General features: G+C 50.8%; 1 protein-coding gene across 1 annotated transcript in view; it reads right to left on the bottom strand.

Moving 5' to 3' along the window:
• Positions 1-17,572, bottom strand: part of TMPRSS4 (transmembrane serine protease 4) — a 40,776-nt gene extending 23,204 nt beyond the window's left edge. The window contains exon 1 of the mRNA XM_040258090.1: positions 17,255-17,572. Coding sequence (XP_040114024.1) covers positions 17,255-17,287 — 33 coding nt within the window. The 5' untranslated portion in view covers positions 17,288-17,572. The remainder of the gene's footprint in view (positions 1-17,254) is intronic.
• Between the last annotated feature and the right edge of the window lie 650 nt (positions 17,573-18,222).

Here is an 18,222-nt window from a genome sequence, read left to right as displayed (position 1 = left end):
CATTTTAGATTTGAGTAGTTTACTGAACATGTATTATACTCAACAGAATAAACAGAAACAAAAAGCAACCAGGACACTAAAGTATTTCTTCAAGTGTAGTCTTGTCAACACACATACAAAAATACATACACAATGACTCTCATGCAAAGTATTTGCACCCTTTCCTGCAATGCAGAGGCTAGGGGAGGGTGCTGCTTAAGTTCATGCTTTCCTGCCAGCCGTGAACTCTCTTTTCTTTCTTCCTTTTCCTTGTCCAGCACATGACCTGGAGCCCCTGGGCAGGGCGAGGTCTAGGTCTCCACCCCGGGGCTCACCTGCCCACTGGCTGAGGTGACAGCCATTCCAGAACAGGTGGGGAAGCTTCAGGTCCCTGGACATTTCCAGCTTGAATTTCTTGAGTCCCACTGGGGATTGAGAGGGACTCTTCTAATGCCTGGGTGGCGGGTGTGTGTGTGTGTGTGTGTGTGTGTGTGACCTAGATTAGAAATTGTGGGGTCCCTGGGAGCTGCCTGCTCTCATGGCAGACACAGTCATTGGGAGAAGGAGCTTCTTCCTTTCTTCCTCAACTCTGTGGTCTGCTGTGGGGACGTGCCTGGCTTTGCCCTATGGGGGCACTAGGCCACGGGTACCTGGGGGATGCAGCAGAGATGGCCAAGGCTCTGCAGGGACCAAGTTGGAACATGGACTCTGCCTCCTATTAACTGTGAGCCTTTGGGCAAGATACTTAACCTCTCTGAGCTTTAGGTGTCCCCTCAGTAGAGTAGGGAAAATGACACCTGCGTCATAGTGCTGCCGTGAGATATCTAGCGGGAAGTGCCTGGTTCACAAAGCAGCTTCCTTCTGGGCCCTTCCTCCCTGTGCCCCCAGACACTTGGCCCAGGACTCTACCCCGGGAACTCTCCAGTCGGTGATCTCTATTTCTTATTGCCTTTGCCTTCAGTGCTTTGCATCTGGCTTGTACCTAGTAGAGGCCCAGTAAATGACTGCTAGAATTCTGGGCTCTGTACTGTAGCTCCTTCTGGGCCATCTCTCCTCCACCATCACCAGGGCCTGCATCAGCAGCTACCTCCAGGATGAAGATGAGAACAAATCCGGTGACTCCCTGGAGTCAGGTGATGTCACCAACAGTAATCTACACACAATCGGCAAGTAACAGTCCACAAAGCTCTTTTGTCTAATTCAGTCAAATACAAAGGTGAAAAGAAATAACGCTTGTCTGATAACCAGAGTGGTTCAATAGCTAAGTATTAAACAAATATTTGTTGAGGGTCTGTGTTGTACCAGGCACTGCTCTGGGAGCTGCAGATTTAAAAACAAATGAGAAATAATTACAGCAAGGATGGGAGAAGTGCCAGACAAGGTATGTGGGACCCTGCTCTTGAGAAGCTTGTATCCTGGGGTGAGGAAGGGGTGGGGGAGTCAGGAGGAGAGTAGGGGAGGGTAGGGGAGAGCCGACCATCAACAGATAAACCCAGAGAGAGTTGGGTGCTATGTGGAGAGTAATGTGGGTGATGGGAGACAGTGCCTGGCTGTGTGCTGAGAATGAGAGATCTAGGGAAGGGATCAGCCTTGGGAGGGCCTCTGGTCTGAGACTTGAGAATGACCGAAAGTTGCCAGGCAGGCACGAATAAGCTTGGTGCTGGAGGAACAGAATGGAGATCAGTGTGGCTACAGCAAGGAGGGATAGACAGTTGGTGAAAGATTCAACTGTGCTTCAAAGACAAAGGCAGTGTGTGTATGTGTTCAGTCGCTCCGTCAAGTCTGACTTTTTGCAACCCCCTGGACTGTAGCGTGTCAGGCTCCACTGTTTATGGAATTTTCCAGGCAAGAATACTGGAGTGGGTTGCAATTTCTTCCTCCAGGGGATCTTCCTGACCCTGGGATTGAACCCGAGGTGACCTCAGTTTCTTGTGTCTTCCGTGTTGGCAGGCAGATTCTTTCCCAGTGTGCCACCTGGGAAGCCCCTGAAGGCAATGTGTGCTTAGCCACTCACTCATGTCTGACTCTTTGAGACCTCATGGGTCTGTACCCACCAGGCTCCTCTGACCAGGGGGATTCTCCAGGCAAGAATATGCAGTGGATTGCCATGCCCTCCTCCAGGGCCTAAAGGCAATCGGCCTTACTCATAGATTGAATGCTTTTGGAGTTTTAGTGAACAGGCAAGAGGGTATATGCTGAGATGTGGAAGGCTATGGGAGGGGCAGTTTGGAGGGATATCAAGAACATCCAGGTAGTGGCCAGTCCCCTGTCGAGTCCTTCTTTTTCACAGAGTCTGCCTGCTCATAAAGGTCTGCATTGATTGAAGCGGGTAGGTCGAGTCTCTTTTGTTTATTATTTCAACAAATATTGACTGTTTTCCTTTGGTGGGTCCAGAATTGTGCTAGAAGCTGAGAGAGAGGAGGAACAAAAGAGGCCTTCAGCCTGTTCTTGCTGGGACCTTGAATTCCTCATCTCTGAACTGAAGTGACCTCAGTACCCTGGGCTAATATGCTTTCTGTTGCTATCAACTGAATAGTGGTCATTATACAGAAAAGCCTTACCTTTTAGAAAACAAAAGAAAAATGGGGAGAAAAGCCTGCAAACTAGAACGATAGAGGCTGCGGTTGTTTTGGTCATGACTGCACCCCTGGTGTCTCCTACAATGCCTGACACACTATGTGTATTTAATAAATCTTTGCTGAATGAAAAAATTAAGGAAAAGGTTGCAGTTTTAGGGCTCAGTCCCAAGCTAGCCTTGAAGAAGCTGGCTGTTAATTCACACAATAGAATATTATGCTGCAGTCAAAACACACAAACTACAGTGCCACAAAATAATACGAATGGCTTGAGCAATTTCATATTAAAGGAAAAATGAACTCCCAGAAGATTTCATAGAACACAGAATCTTTTCCAAAAAAAGCAAGGAAATTATGAACATGGGATTCAGGTTGATTCTAGCACCCTTTCTGGCCTATCAAAGATGTACAACTAAGATTTGTTGAATTAATAAACAAAAGAGACTTGCCCACCTACCTCAGCAAGGAGATCTCCTGGTTAGATGTAGGTTATTGCTAAATCCTAGCTTTTGTTTTGGGTGGTAGGTTTATGGAGACTTATTATGTTACTGAAACTACGGGGTGAGCTACGTACAGTGAGCTCTGCATGGGCCAACAGTGAAAAATGCCATGAATCAAGGATTATGATTTATCCAGGGCCATGCACCCAAGGGTCAAAGAGAAAAGAAAAATGCAGCCACCTGGCTCTGCTGAGGGCTTCAGCTGAATAGTGGTCAAGGTGTTAAACTCCCATCCTCCTGATGTTCTGCTCTGATTCCCATCCTTTTTTTTCCTTTTTTTTTTTTTTAAGATTTTTGTTTTTGATGTGGATCATTTTTAAAGTGTCTATTGAATTTGTTATAATATTACATCTGTTTTATGTTTTGGTTTTTTGGCCCCAGGGCATGTGGGATCTTAACTCCCTGACCAGGGATCGAACCTGCACCCTCTGCATTGGAAGCTGAAGTCTTAACCATTGGACCACCTGGGAAGTCCCTTCTATTCTTATGCTGCCCGAGTTCTTCAGTTAGTGGCTCACTCTTTGGTTTTTCTTGAAGCCTCTCTGGCAAACATCTCCAGCACAGAGATGAGAGATGATGGTTTACTAAACTTCTGGCAAGGGCAGCTGCTGTAGGTCAAAGGCATTGGGGAGAGTGGGTAGGAAGGTAGGTGCATTTTAGGCCTACGAATGACAGCTGAGGAAAATCAATGCCAACTACTTTCCCGAGCAGGATAAAGATGGGGACTCAGCAGCTGCGTTGCCTTTTGGTCCAAAATCAATCCTGAGCAGAGGGAAGGGGAAGGGGGGAACTGAGAGATGTGGGGACCAGATTAGATCCTGGGATCTGGCCTGCCCCCAGCATTGTGGTGGATCCCCGCATGATCACAGGGTACACGGCTGAAAGGGTCTCTGGACACCATCTCAGGCGACTCCCTTGATTTCCTGGAGAAAACCCTCCAGGCCAGGGGAATGTCTTGCCTTGGAGCTGATAGAGTAAAGGGGGCTAGGAGGCCACCAAAGACCACCTGCGCCTCCTTCTGCTTTGCTGGAGGCGTCTCTGTTTATCCTCAGGTTGAACTCAGCCTCTGGCCACAACTGCCACAGCCCAGGCCCAGCCCTGCCCATGCAGAGGCGTTGGCCCTCCTCTTTTGGTTGGGGCTGCTGGTGGGGTCAGCTGCCTTATTGACTCAGGCTGCCAGTAGAGCCCTGACTCACAGGGCCAGCTGAACCAGTGGCTGACCTAGGGCTCATCCTGGAATAAGGCTCCTGCTATCTGGAGTAAAACAAAAGGGCAAGAATCCCTAAGGCCTCAGAGACCCCAGAGCTGGAGGGAGGTGGGAGGTGGGTGGAAGTTAGTTGACTGGAAAACATTATGTTACTGCCTACTGCCTGATTCTATCAGAGAATCTTCTTACCTTGCTTCTCAACTGGGGGGAGAAAGACATTAACCCAAGACCTGAATATGGAGGCAGAACAACTTATTCTGCAGTTGGGTATTGTTACATATCTTTCATAAATGCCACGAGGATTAAATGCTTTCACAACAACCCTGAGAAATTATCCTCACTTTATACAAGAGAAAACCCAGACTCCTATAGATTGAGTGCTCCCTATGGCCCCAGAGCAAGTAACAGATCCAGCCCGTGAGGCCAGCCTCTTGGACTTGGTGGACTGTTGTTTTCATTTCTCCACTGTTTTAGGAAGCTGTTTGGTTGTTGTCAACCGGTACTGGATCCTTCTGATTCTCTGCTGCTAAGTCACTTCAGTCCTGCCTGACTCTGTGCGACCCCATAGACGGCAGCCCACCAGGCTCCCCCGTCCGTGGGATTCTCCAGGCAAGAACACTGGAGTGGGTTGCCATTTCCTTCTCCAATGCATGAAAGTGAAAAGTGAAAGTGAAGTCGCTCGGTCGTGTCTGACTCTTCGAGACCTCATGGACTGTAGCCTACCAGGCTCCTCTGTCCATGGGATTTTCCAGGCAAGAGTACTGGAGTGGGGTACCATTGCCTTACTCCCCTGCAATGAGGTCTAGTTGCATATAATTAGCATGCAATCAACATGTAGAACTTACTCCCAGCATCTCCCCAGCCCTTCTTCAGTCTGGAGGCAAACCCACCTCTGCATGGTTCTTGACTCTGCTAAATTGTCCATGAACAGGGGTGAGAAAACCTTCCTCCCAGGCTGAGTTAAGGAAAGGGCCTACTACAGTGCTTGGTACCTGGCAGGAGCTTTATTGATTTACTACCCCTTCTTCCCTCTGTTCTTTTAGCTTTGCACCTTTATCACCTGCTCTCCTTCCTTTACTTACCTTTATTTTATTTACTTTCTTTCCTTTATTTACCTCAGCCACTGCTGTTTTATTATTTTTTAACTTTTAGTTTTCCATTGGGGTACAGCCGATAAACAGTGTTGTGATAGTTTCAGGTGGACAGCAAAGGGACTCAGCCATGCATATACATGTATCCATCCTCTCCCACACTTTGCTCCCATCCAGGCCGCCACATAACATTGAGCAGAGTTTCCTGTGCTAGAGAGTAGGTCCTTGTTGGTTATCTGTTTTAAATACAGCAGTGTATGCATATCTATCCCAAACTCCCTAACTACCTCTTCCCCTCAAGTCCCTGCTGTTTTAGATCCCAAGAAACTCCTGATTGTATTTAGCTCAGCTCCAAATCACAGATAACTATCTCAGCTGTCTCCCCTCCAGCACAGAGATGATGAATCAAACATAAGGCAGCTCTTGTTTTTAAATGAGGGCGAGGATTAAGTGTACTATAGGAAATCAAAGACCCAGTTGGGGGAGTATGAGTTCTCATCTTGCCCTGTCTTCTGACTTGCTGGGTGAGCTTGGGCATGCTCCTCGACCTCTCTGAACCTCAAGATGCCTTCAGTGATTGGGAGCTCTCTTTCAGAGGTGATGAAGCAGAGAAGAGGGTAACTAACCGCACAATGAAATGGGCACCACCAGGCTAATAATGAGGCAAAAAAGAAGCAACTGCTCACAGAGGCCAGAAAGCCTGGTCAGTTCCTTGGTGTGCTTTCTTTGCCAAGAAGCCTGCCCTTGGACCTCATTTCTCTCTTCTGTAATGCTATCTCTTCATTCCTTATTCCAGAAAGAAGTTGGTAGGGGCGCAGAGCTGGCTGATTGGGGTGTAGAAGAAGGGAGAAAAGCAGGGGTCTACAGAAAGGGGCTTTCTGGCCCTGATCTGGTCTGTGGCAGCTTCAGGCTCCCACGGGGTCTGAAGCCCTGGCTTCCCATAGTTTCCCTGGGAAAACTTAGAGCAGGGATGCTGCTGTTGCTAGGTGATAGGATATATGGGTCCTCTGGGGCTCTGGCAGGTGGCAGCTAGGTTGCTAAGGCTGGTGATATGGTAGGGAGAGGGGGAAACCCAGGGGAGGGGTGGGGGAAGTTCTCTGGGTGAGCCAGGGGACCCAGAGGCTGCTCCCAGTCAGCCTGCAGAGTGGGGCTCGGCCATCGGCTGGCTCAGGGGCTGCTCTGAGGGGCCTCACACAGTTCTGATCTATGAACCTGCATCTCACTTCTAACCTGACGGCAAGCAGTTACATACTGTCCATCCACGGTCTGATGCCTTTGGCAGGCTGAAGCGAATACCCTCTCTCTAGGGTGCCTCAGCCATGACAGGTAAGGTAAGGAGGGTGGCCGTGAGTGGGGCTGAGGGATCACGAGTCAAGAGAGGAGGGTGTGAGTGTTGTGAGATGAGCCTGGATGGGAAGCAGCAGCCCTGAGTACATGGAAGGTTCTCAGAGATGACAGATCATGCTGGCTTTCAAGTATCTTCTGAACTGTTAGAGCCCATGGCCAAGCAGAGACCCCAGCCCTGGCCACGCACAGGTGGGTATCCCCGCCCTGGCAAGGAGGGGCCTCTGGATAGGCCCTTGTTCACTCTGGCTTGGGCAGAGATGTCCTTATGGCGGCATGCTTTCCTTTGGACCAACCTCAGTCTCAGCTGCTACATTCAAAACCATTTTGCCTTATTCTAAGCCACACAGATGCTGACCTGTTGGCAACTTGAGCTGAGCACCTTGGCCCCATTCCAGAGTATAATGGCTCCAGGGCAGGGCCTGGGGCAGAAGGGAGGTGTCGGGTGACCTGCCATTATCCTGTGGCCAGCTTGCTGTTCACTGCCATCAATTAAGAATCAGCCTTTGTGTTCAGGCACAGCTCTCAACTCCAGGTAGGGCCAGGGGAGAGAGCAAAGGTGTGACAATTCCTGGCTTACAAGTGAGAAAACTGAGGTCCAGAGGCACTGTGCTGTCTCGCCCCAGGTCACGTGGCTGGACATCGTGAAGGGCTGGCGGGAGGTATTAGTACATGCCTGTTGGGTTGAGTCAAACTGAAGGAAACTGGGGTTCCCCAGTGCAGAGCCCTTGCCTCCAGCTGATGTTGCTGTTACCTGTCGCTCCTACAAATCCCACCTGAGGGCCATCCTTCAGCCTCAGGAGGAGCAGCCCCTTCTCTGCAGCCTCTCTGAGTTCTCTTAGCAATTCTACTTTATCCATCCAGCCCACTTTCCCTTCCCTGCAGGGTGTGATGGGACGGAAGGTGTCCCCACCTTTGCACACCTGAGAGCAATGCCTGTGCAGAGGCTGAAGGGGACAGGAGAGTCGTCAGGAGGCAGGCCACCCAGACTGACAGGGACCCTTAGGGGTTTGCCTTTGGAAAGAGCTGATGGATCTCTGAGCTTGGCAGGGTTCTCTAAACCATGTAATTTACTTGAACTAAGGAACGGCTGTCTGTGATGCAGGCTGAGGTTGATAAAAGAACCCCACAACGTCTATATTGCCTTTGAAAAATCCACACTCCCTTTGCTTGTCCTGAATTGTCCTTTAAACTTTAACAGGGAGAGAAATGGTGGGGAGGGATGAGGGACTTTGGTGCTACAAAATCTGACTCTTCGATTTACCTGCGGAGCTCTTTATAAGCTACTATTTACCTTAGGTAAATCACTTAACATCTTCTGGACCGAGTTTTTTCCTTTGGAACTCAGGTGTGATAAAACTTACTGTGATGTAACCTGACAGCGAGAAAGTTTCCATCAGGTACTTTACCTGCTAGTTCAATGCACCTTTTCAAGCTCACAGAAACCCCCATCTGGTCTTCTCATGGTCAAACAGACTCACTCATGGTCCCGCTCACTTGGTGTTTGTGGTCTGAGGAGGGGTGTCTCTGCTCTTGTACCCTCTGAACTCCGAGTCAGGAGCACTGGCCTGAATCTAGTTCCGCCCCTTATCGACCATGTGATCCAAGTTACTCAGTTTTTCTGTTTCCTCAGCTGTAAAATGGGGAGAATACGATCTATTTCACAGGGTTGTTGGTGAGGATGAACTGAGATGATGTGCGCAGTGCTTTGATGTGCAGAGAAACTGTTGTGTTGCTCAGGCGCTCAGTCATGTCTGACGCTTTGCGACCCCATGGACTGTAGCCCACCAGGCTTCTCTGTCCTCGGAATTCTCCAGGCAAGGATACTGGAGTGGGTAGCCATTCCCTTCTTCAGGGGATTGTCCTGATGTGAAAATTCACCCCCCCAACATGCCCCGGAGGCTTGGGGAGCAGGACTCCCCGCAGCATTGGAGGAGGGTCTGAATGTGGCTTCCCACAGGGGGGACTGAGCATTCTCCCTTGTTCTGCATGAGGCCACAGAACCAGCTTCTAGTGGGCCGGTTTGGCTGCTGCAGCAAAGAGCTGCCATCTCCTGGCTGAAGTTTGTAGTGATTCTGGGATCTCTGCCTCTGAACCCTGAACTCGTGATCCTGAAAACGGTGCTTCAGCGCTGCTTCAGTAGCTGCTCCGCACCTATTACTTTGCATTTGTACAATGTGAAGCTCCTTTCCTGCATTCCCATTGCTATCGTTCAGTCGCTCAGTCGTGTCTGACTCTTTTGTGACCCCACGCACTGTAGCCCACCAGGCTCCTCTGTCCATGAGATTCCCCAGGCAAGAATACTGGAGTGGGTTACCATTTCCTTCTCCAGGGGATCTTCCTGACTCAGAGATTGCAGCCAAGCTTGTGCATTAGCAGATGGATTCTTTACCTCTGAACCACCACGGAAGCCCCCTGCTTTCCTGCCCACTCAGATGACGCTGGGAGCGCTTGGTGAAGTTTCTCTTTTCTGGGCTGCCCTCTTCTAGAGGAGACTGTTCATACTGGATGGATGGAGCACGGGCCTCAGTCAAGTTATTTAACCCCTGGGGGCCTCAAGGTGTGTGTGTGCGCGCACGCGCGCGTGTGTGTGTGTGTGTGTGTGTGTGAGAGAGGGAGTGAAAGAGAGAGACAGAGACATGGATAGAGCTAGACAGAGATTCAATGTCTTCCTCTTAATGAGACCAAAATATGCATAGCATATAGCACATTGCCTATTACATAGTAGGAATGCAATAAATATTAATAACAACAACAACAATACTAATACTTTGTCCATTCAGTAAGACACTGTTCTGGGACTGGAGATAGAGCAATGAACAAGTAGGCAAAGTCCTTGTGCCCATGGAGTATATATTGTATTACTTAAATTAATAATTTGCAATATTAATATAGAACCTAGGAAGGGCTTGACATAATAGATATTAAAATATCATTAATTATTAATGAGGAAGCCCAGTAGAGGGTCTAGCATGTGTGTAATAGGAGCAGAGCAAATGGTAGCTATTTTATGGTTTCATTAGGTCAACGGTTCTGACTTCAGGAAAGGAATTGAAGGATGAGGATGCCCTGCGGGGGAGAATGACCAGGGCAGTTAGGGGACCTGAAGTGATGTCATGGGACGTATGTGATCTTTCCATGAACAGAGATTGGAGGATGCAGGAGCCAGAGAAGTGAAGATTTCGGGTAGTACAGATGTGGTCCTTTAAAATATGTAGGGCTGGACTTCCCCAGTGGCTAAGAATCTTCCTGCCAATGCAGGGGACACGAATTCGATCCTTGGTCCGGGAAGATTCCACATGCCATAGGGAAACTAAGCCTGTGTTTCGCTATTGAACCCATGCTCTAGAGCCCAAGAGCTGCAACTACTCAAGCCCGTGCCCCTAGAGCCCATGCTCTGCAAGAGAGAGAAGCCACCGCAATGAGACGCTCACCTGCCACAACTAGAGAGCAACCCCTGCTCAGCACTGCTAGAGAAAGCCTGCACAGCCAAGGCCCGGGGCAGCCAAAAACAAAAAACAAATAGAAGGTTAAAAAGTGTGTAGGACCATCTCAAGGTGGAGGCAAAAAGGATGCTGAGGACAAATGGGAAAAGTTACATAAAGATGGCTTTCTCTTGGCAAATGGAAGATTGTTATGAACCACAGAAGGACTATGAGTAGAAGCAGAATCATGAAGGAAATTTCCGTTCTAGACAGAGGCAAGGTCAGTGAAGCGCCCTGGGGAAATCCTGGGGTCATTTGGCGGAGCCCTCAGAGGTTGCTGCAGCAGGAGAGAGGTAGGGGAGGAGTGGATGAGGGTCACAGTTCTTTCAAATACTGCAGCTCTGGTTTTTTCTTTGTTTTCCATGTGGGATTCTATATTAGATTTCAGAGGGGCCAAGGGCTCTGAGGCTGAACCAAATTTGGGGAAACCACTTATCTGGAAGATCTCTAAAGTCCTTTCCTTAGGGCCTATGATTCTGAAGAGCTTGTTGTTATAAGGAACTTCTGTTACCTCTTTGCCAGATAAGACTAGTCCTAGTGCTGATTTACTCATAACATTCTCTCTTTAAATCAATTTTCTGTCCTTAGTGATCTCATAGTAATTAGCTTTTCTCCTAGGTAGCATCAGGCATGAAACTTGTTCTAGGCCTTCTTGAAAGTCTGAGTTAATTATGCCCACTGGTTTCTTGTGTCCGTGTGTTTTCTTTCTTCCTTAGTGACCTTTAGTAGTTTATCAAGGAATGCATTCTCCTTGCAAAAATGACATTGTCTTTATTCCATTTGATTGTACCAGCTGATGCAGTCTTCCCTAAATGCATACTTTATTGTAAAATTTATCAGCTTCTAGATAGGAAACTGGGGCCCTCTGGTCTTACAGTTTCTAGTTTAAGTTCAGGTCTTATGGGTGCACATCTTCAAGGAGAGGGGACGGCAGGAAGGAAAAGCAGGGCGCTGGATCCCAAACTCCCAGAGCTTAGGGTCCCAGACCTGACTCCTCTTGGCTAAGTGATCCTGCTCAAGTCACTTGAGCTCTTTGAGCCTCAGTCTCCTCATCTGTACAAGGAGGATCACTACATCTCAGAGAGCTGGGGTAAGAGGCAGAGAGATTCTTGGGACTTCCCTGGTGATCCAGTGGCCAAGACTTCATGCTCCCAATGCAGGGGGCCTTTTCGATTCCTGGTCGGGGAACCAGAGCTCACATGTTGCAACTGAGAGTTCACATGTTGCAACTAAGCCCCGGTGCAGCCAAATAAATACATATTAAAAAAAGGATTCAGGGAGATTCTGGATATGAATGTGCTTCTCAAGCCAGAAAATGCTGCTCTTTCTGTGTTCAGGTGGAGATGAGATGCAGCTGCTATTGTTACTATTCTCTTTAGAGCATCAGTGATTCTTTCTCACCAGGGTAGGTCCTCCGACACCCTGGCAGGACCCTCTTCTCTGGGGATCAGAGGCATGATCATGCATGTAGTCCCCAGTGTCAGGGTGGGAATGGGATGAAGGTGAGGTGGGGTGACCTCAGCTACGTTGTTCCCTTTCTGTTTCATGTCCGTGGGTGAACAGATGCTCTGCTCTGCCTGAGGTGGGGGGAAGTAGTTTTCCCTGCCTCTAGGAGAAGGAAATGGCAATCCATTCCAGTGTTCTTGCCTGGAGAATTCCAGGGACAGGGGAGCCTGGTGGGCTGCCGTCTATGGGGTCGCACTGAGTCGGACACGACTGAAGTGACTTAGCAGCAGGAGCATTCCATCCATAGAGAGCATATGGAGCATATAAGCTTAGATTTTGGGTATTCTCTGAATTTCCCACCGTGTCTTGCCCGTGCATAGTACATACTATATGCTCAAGGGAGCACGTGCTGAATGCACGCATGCATGTTATACAGGAAGAAATTGACTGCAGGAAATGCCTAAAGCATCAGCCATACCACCAGGCAGAGCCCCTGCCAGACTGGTGTGCTGCACATTTCATGACGGAAGACACTGCTGACACCCCTGGACGTGTGCACACCCCTGAAGGGATGCCAACGCAGCCTCTTGCCCTCTTCCTCAAGTGTTTCTTTCTCCCGCTACCCTGTGAGAGTTTCCAGTTGCATGTGGATTATGCTAGGAAGCTGGAAGCTGCTCTGGGAGGGAGGAGAGGAGAGAGGTGTTGCGGTTTTGAGTCTTAAATCTTGTTTACGATTTCCTTGCTGTGATTGTGACAGAGCTGCAGGCTGTGAGGTGGAGTTAATCACGTCGCAGGGGGATTGCCACATTGGCTTCGCTCTTTCTTATCACTGGGGTTTCCAGGTGGGCTCAGGCCTCACCCCAGCCCCATCTGGGATGAAAACAGCTGGGGAACACCTCTGGTGGCATCTGGGATCTTTTCCATTCAGACTTGGCTAATCTTGTTTTCAGTGTCAAATAAATCAAACTGCTAGTTACAGGGGTTCCAGTTTTTGTACGTTTGTTTGTCCTTCGTTAGCAAACATTTATCAGGTGCCTATTCTGTGCTAGGTCCTATGGTAGGTTTGGGGCTAAAAAGATGGAAAAGACACAGACCCGGGCTTCTTTACACAGTGGTAAAGAAGCCACTTGCCAATGCAGGAGACAGGGCAGGTTTGATCCCTGGTCTAGGAAGACCCCACATGCTGAGGAGCAACTAATCCCATGCACCACAAATCTGGAGCCCGTGCTCTGGAGCCTGGGAGTTGCAACTACTAAGCCCATGAGCCTTACTGAAGCCGGTGAGCCCTAGAGCCTGTGCTCCGCAGTAAGTAAAGCAACGAGAGAAGCCTGCGCACCACAGCTAGAGAGTAGCCCCCTGCTCACTACAACTAGAGAAAAACCCCTGCAGCAGTGAAGACCCAGCACAGCCAACAATAAATAAATAAGTAAAAGTAACAGTAGAGACACAGACTCTCCTCTCAAAGCTCACAGTCTGGTAGTGACTCTGATGTTTGTAAAATAATGTGACAGATGAATGCATTTCAGGTTTTGGGGAATCACTGTTGGGGTGGATCATTGCTTGGGCATTTGAGGTGCTTTATAGAGGCAGATCGGAGAAGGCAATGGCACCCCACTCCAGTACTCTTGCCTGGAAAATCCCGTGGGCAGAGGAGCCTGGTAGGCTGCAGTCCATGGGGTCGCAAAGAGTCGAATACGAATGAGCGACTTGACTTTCATGCATTGGAGAAGGAAATGGCAACCCACTCCAGTGTTCTTGCCTGGAGAATCCCAGGGATGGCGGGGCCTGGTGGGCTGCCGTCTACGGGGTCGCACAGAGTCGGACACGACTGAAGTGACTTAGCAGCAGCAGCAGCAGCAGCATAGAGGCAGATGTTTTTATCTGAGCAAGAAGGAAGAGTGACGGGAGGTGAGCTGAGGAAATCTGAGAGGCCTGCCAAGATTTTCAGGCCTGAGAACATCTGTCTCCGGCTATCCTGGGGTTAGTTCTGGGCTTCAGAAAAGTTGGTCCAGAGTTCTTGAGCCCTGTTTTTGGTTTCTTCTATGTTCCCCCTCTGTCCTGAACTAGTCTCTCCTCACTTCCCACATTTAGCTCCTCAGAGTTTCTCAGTCTTTGTCAAGGGCACAGGCTGGAAGTGAAGTGTGTTTGCTGCAGAGGACCGCTGGGGTCTCAGTGGCACAGAGCAGGGGCAGGAAGGGTGAGGGAGAGGCCAGGGGAAAGACCAGGCCTGGCTTCTAAACCACTTCTCCATGTCCTCATACCCAGGTGCAGAGCTTTACCCCCAGGGCTGGAGGGAAGAGCGCTGGGAGACAGAAGAGGGCCTGGGGGTTGTACGTCCACCTTCTAGCCCACTGTTCGCTCTACCCAGCATGGCCCATCAACCCACATCCCAGCTCCTATGCAGCCCTTGGCCTCCACTGACCTCTAGCCAGGCCCACACGCTGGTCTGGCTCTGACAGCCCCCATGTGTCTCATCACAGCCTGTGATACTCAGTGAAGCAGGAGTTGGTGAGATTATTGATAACCATCAACCCTTCCTGCCCTCCACGTGCTCTAGACGCTGAGCTCCGTGAGTGCAGGGCCCACGTCTGCTCTGTCACCAGGGAGTCTAGTGTGGGCACAGAGAAGGCACAGCACCCATTTCTTGGGACGAGGTGGCTCAACCTCACCCTTTCTTGGGGGTGGCTCAACCTGAAGCATGAACACCCAGCAGTTGCTGGGACTTCACTCTGGCCCAGCCCCTCCGAGCTCCAGGGCAGGGTGGGGACCCTGAACCTGATCTCCATGGAGAGCCTGCATGACACCCCGAGGGACCCAGACCCCAGCTTCGCCCTCTGTGCTCGCTGCGCCTGCGCCCTTTGCTCCGGCCACTGCCCCCGCCCCCTTGCCACTGCACTGCCATGCTTTCTGCTATTCACACGCACTTCCTCCTGCCTGGAGAGAGCCTGCTCCAAGGTCAAGTACAAGTACTGTCTCTTCTGGGACGACTCCCCTGCCACCCCTAGAGACTCTGCTGCCTTCTCTGCTCTACCGGTACCTTGCACCTCCTCTAGTTATTGGATTGCTCACACTGCCTTAGGATCCTTTGCTTAAGAAGCCGCCCTTCCTCTGGATTCAAGCACCTTCAGGCCAGAACCCAGGCGTTGTACCTTCTTGTTCCACTTCCAGCCGTCTGGAGGCTGGCCAGTAGGAGCAGCTGATTAAATGGCAGTTGGAAGGGTGCAGCTACTTTGGGGGTCACAGCAGGTGGGGGGCCTGGAGAACAGGAGGGCGCCTAGCCCTTCTTGGCCTGTCTTGCTCTCTTGGGTCTTTGCATGGCCCAACTCTTCTGTCTACCAGCCAGGAAGGCGCCACGAGGACTGAGTGGGCTCCTGGACTCAGCCTCTCTTTGAAGTGGACCCCACTCACGCTCCCTGATCCCCGCTGCCAGCAGGCTGCCTGCTGATTGGCCACTTTCCTGAGTCCCACCAAGCCCAGCAACCTCTGGGCCTGTATCAGTAGCAACTTAAGGAGGAGAGGCAAGGAGGACCTGCTTTCTCCAGGGTAGCCCGAGGGTTGGACTGACCTCAAGTGTTGAGCTCTCTATTCCTGTGGCTTATAGTGTATTGGGGCCTTGTGGGCAGTAACCAGTTAAGACCAGGGCGGCTAGTCCTCCCGTCCCAGGCTTCCCTTCAGGGCTCAGCTGTAGGTATCAGATACCAAGGGACATGTTCCCCTTGAGGGCTGAGGCTCAGACCTCTGCCCAGGGCCCTCTCCTTCCCTAGCTCCTGTCTCACTGGCACATCTGGTTGAATAGGTTTGAGGGAGAACCATTACGAAGACAAAGCCACAGTGCAGGACCTGGTCCAGGGAGTGGCCCTGGGGTGTTGGGGGAGGAGGGAGGGCTGTCTCATCTCTGCCAGGGCTGGGAGCTATAGTTGTCTGGGCCTCATTAGAGGAAATGGCAGGTTATGAGGCACAGTGGTTTAATGGTTAGCTCAGGGGCAGGAAGCTCGCTGGGTGCCATCCTGATTTACGGCCTCACTGTGGCCTGGCCTTTGGGGCCCCAGGCTTGGCCCCTCCTCCCCAGTGTGCTCACCTGCCCCAACTTGCTCACGCAGCAGCGAGCACCCAGCTCCTGCCCAGGGCAGCGGAGGCTCAGTGTAGGTCATGCCCCTCAAGCTGCCGTTCCCTGGAACAAGCTCTATTTAGTCATAAAGTCCTGACTTCTGCACAGGGTTCCCTGGTTTACAGAGGCTATTCTCATATATCACTAAGCTAAACTAACCCTGTATGTATGCCTAGGGGGTGGTGTGGATAATATTTCTGTTTTATAGAAGGAGACAGTGAGTCTCAAAGTCTCAAGACTGATAAGCTCACAAAGGAGCTGGCCAAGTGACCTTTGATTCTACAGGTAGTGCTGCAGCAATCTGCCATCAAAACTGCCTCCTGGGACTTTCCTGGTGGCTCAGTGGTAAAGAATCCACCTGCCAATGCAGGTTTGATCCCTGGTCTGGGAAGATCCCAGGAACCACAACTTCTGAGCCCACATGCCCTAGAGCCCACATTCCACCAGAGAAGCCAGTGCATTGAGAAACCTGTGCATGGCAATGAAGAGTAGGTCCCGCTCACCATAAGCAGAAAAAAGCCCAAACATCAGTGAAGACCTGGTGCAGCCAAAGTAAATAAATAAAACCGTAAATCAAAAAACTGCCTCCTATGTGGCTCCAAGTGACACCAAGAAGCTGCCAACACTCAGGCAGGCTGGTACCTCTCCCTCCTCCATTCTGAGAGCCCCGCAGGATGGAGCTTCTCAGCGCACAGGCTGGGCATCTAGGGATGGGACACAGGAGGGTGTGCTTTGATCCTGGCTGAATTATAGAGTAAAGCGGGGAGCCCTTCCTGGCCCCTGCTACCCCAGCCCTGGGGCTGGAGTGTTGCCAGACAGTCCAGAGGAGTGTCACGGGAAGTGCTCGAGAGTCAGGAGACCAGCACCTGAGGGGCCCCAGCAGGTCATCCCTTTCTCCCTGGACATAGTGCTCCCCCCTCCCTCCCCTTCGTTTTCATGCTGGTTGTTGGCAACTGCGACATCTTGTCCAACAATAGGAGAAGGAAGGTTTCCTGGGTTCCACCTCCTCCCCTCCCTGTCCTCAGTTATCTTCCCTGAAAAATGGGATTGATTCTCTTCACCCCAAGACTGTGGAGAAGCTCTCAGTGTTCAGAGGAGAAGGAGAGCAGGCAGAGCCAAAAAAAGAGACAAGTAGATCTCCATGGCACCCTAGATTGTTCTAAGGCAGCACTCTACTGTTTTCTTTAAAAAGAAATGAGTCAGTTTCCCCAGAGAGAGGGCAGAGGGCCACCATTGTTTCAAAACAGCCCCTCGCCATTGGAAAGGGGGTGCCAGTCTCCAGCCAACAAGCCAGGGGAACTTGGGTGAGAGAGAGGCAGGATTTAGGAGGGCAGAGCTGAAAGGACAGCCCTGGTTTGGCTGTTGGAGGGAGAGGAGGACAAGTGGGGCCCGGGGTGACTTAGGTGGGACCTCTTTTTTCACCTGGAAGGTGTTGCAAAGTTGTGAGCTGATGACCTCTTAGGTTGCCTGAAGAGAGGAGACCCTCCCTCTCCCAGTCCTTGGAGCCCCCACACTTACCACCCTGGCTCTTCGATCTTCTGAATTCTCCATGGCCTGGAGCTGAGGTTGCCCACCCAAGTCAGGATGAGGGTCTCTCAGGACCGGGCCCTGGCTGGCCAGCAGGTCAGAGATCCCCAGGCAATGTTGGCTGGAGGACCCCTAAGTGGAGGGCAGGCCTCGGTGGTTGCCGGCATCCAGCATCTCTATTCCCCGGAGTAGCTGGCGCGTGCCTCCCACTGCCGTCTTCCAGGCGTGATTTGGGGAGTGTGGGGCAGGTCGATTAAAGCAGTCCTACAGGTAAAGTTGCCAAACTGGAATGATTATGTTTTGTAACCCGACACCTGTCTTAGAGGCTGGAACAACACCTGCAGTCATTCCTGGGCCTTCAGCCTCAGAACAGGTGACACACCTAGGTGTCATAAAGGCCTTCCCGCCTGGGTGGCTTCCACCCAGCTGGGTGTTGGCTGCCGCTGACATTAGAAGGCCCCCCCTCTCTCGGTCTCTTCCAGATGAGCGACCTCTCCCTGGGTGGGTGCTGTGTTTGTGGTTGTGGGGAGTTAGGATGACAGAGTTTACTGCTCAGTGGAACCAGATTGTTGCCACGAGTGGAGCAACAGGATTGGAAAGTCCATGAAGAGGAGGTTCCCTCCTCTTTCCCCGGACCGTGGGGTGAAGCTGTCCTGCCTGGGTGGGCATATATACGGGGTTCCAGTCAGCAGCCCTTCTAAGCATTTCTTAGCCCCACCAAACCAGTTATTACTTTTGGGTTGGCCAAAAAGTAATAACTGTTTTTGTTTGTTTGTTTGTTTTTCTGTAACATCCTATGGAAAAACCCAAAGGAACATTTTAGCCAACTCAATATTTTGGCTATTACTCTTGGTGCTCTGGCTTGAACACAAGTCCGGCTCCTCACAGGGTCCCTGCTGATTCACATCTTGCCATATTCTCAGGGTTGGAGCCACCGATTGGCCAGCAGGGTGTGCAAA

Source organism: Oryx dammah, unplaced genomic scaffold (genome assembly GCF_014754425.2).
Source record: "Oryx dammah isolate SB20612 unplaced genomic scaffold, SCBI_Odam_1.1 HiC_scaffold_17, whole genome shotgun sequence".
Lineage (NCBI taxonomy): Eukaryota > Metazoa > Chordata > Mammalia > Artiodactyla > Bovidae > Oryx > Oryx dammah.
Note: the sequence above shows the minus strand (reverse complement) of the source record. Positions and strands in the feature narration are given on the sequence as shown.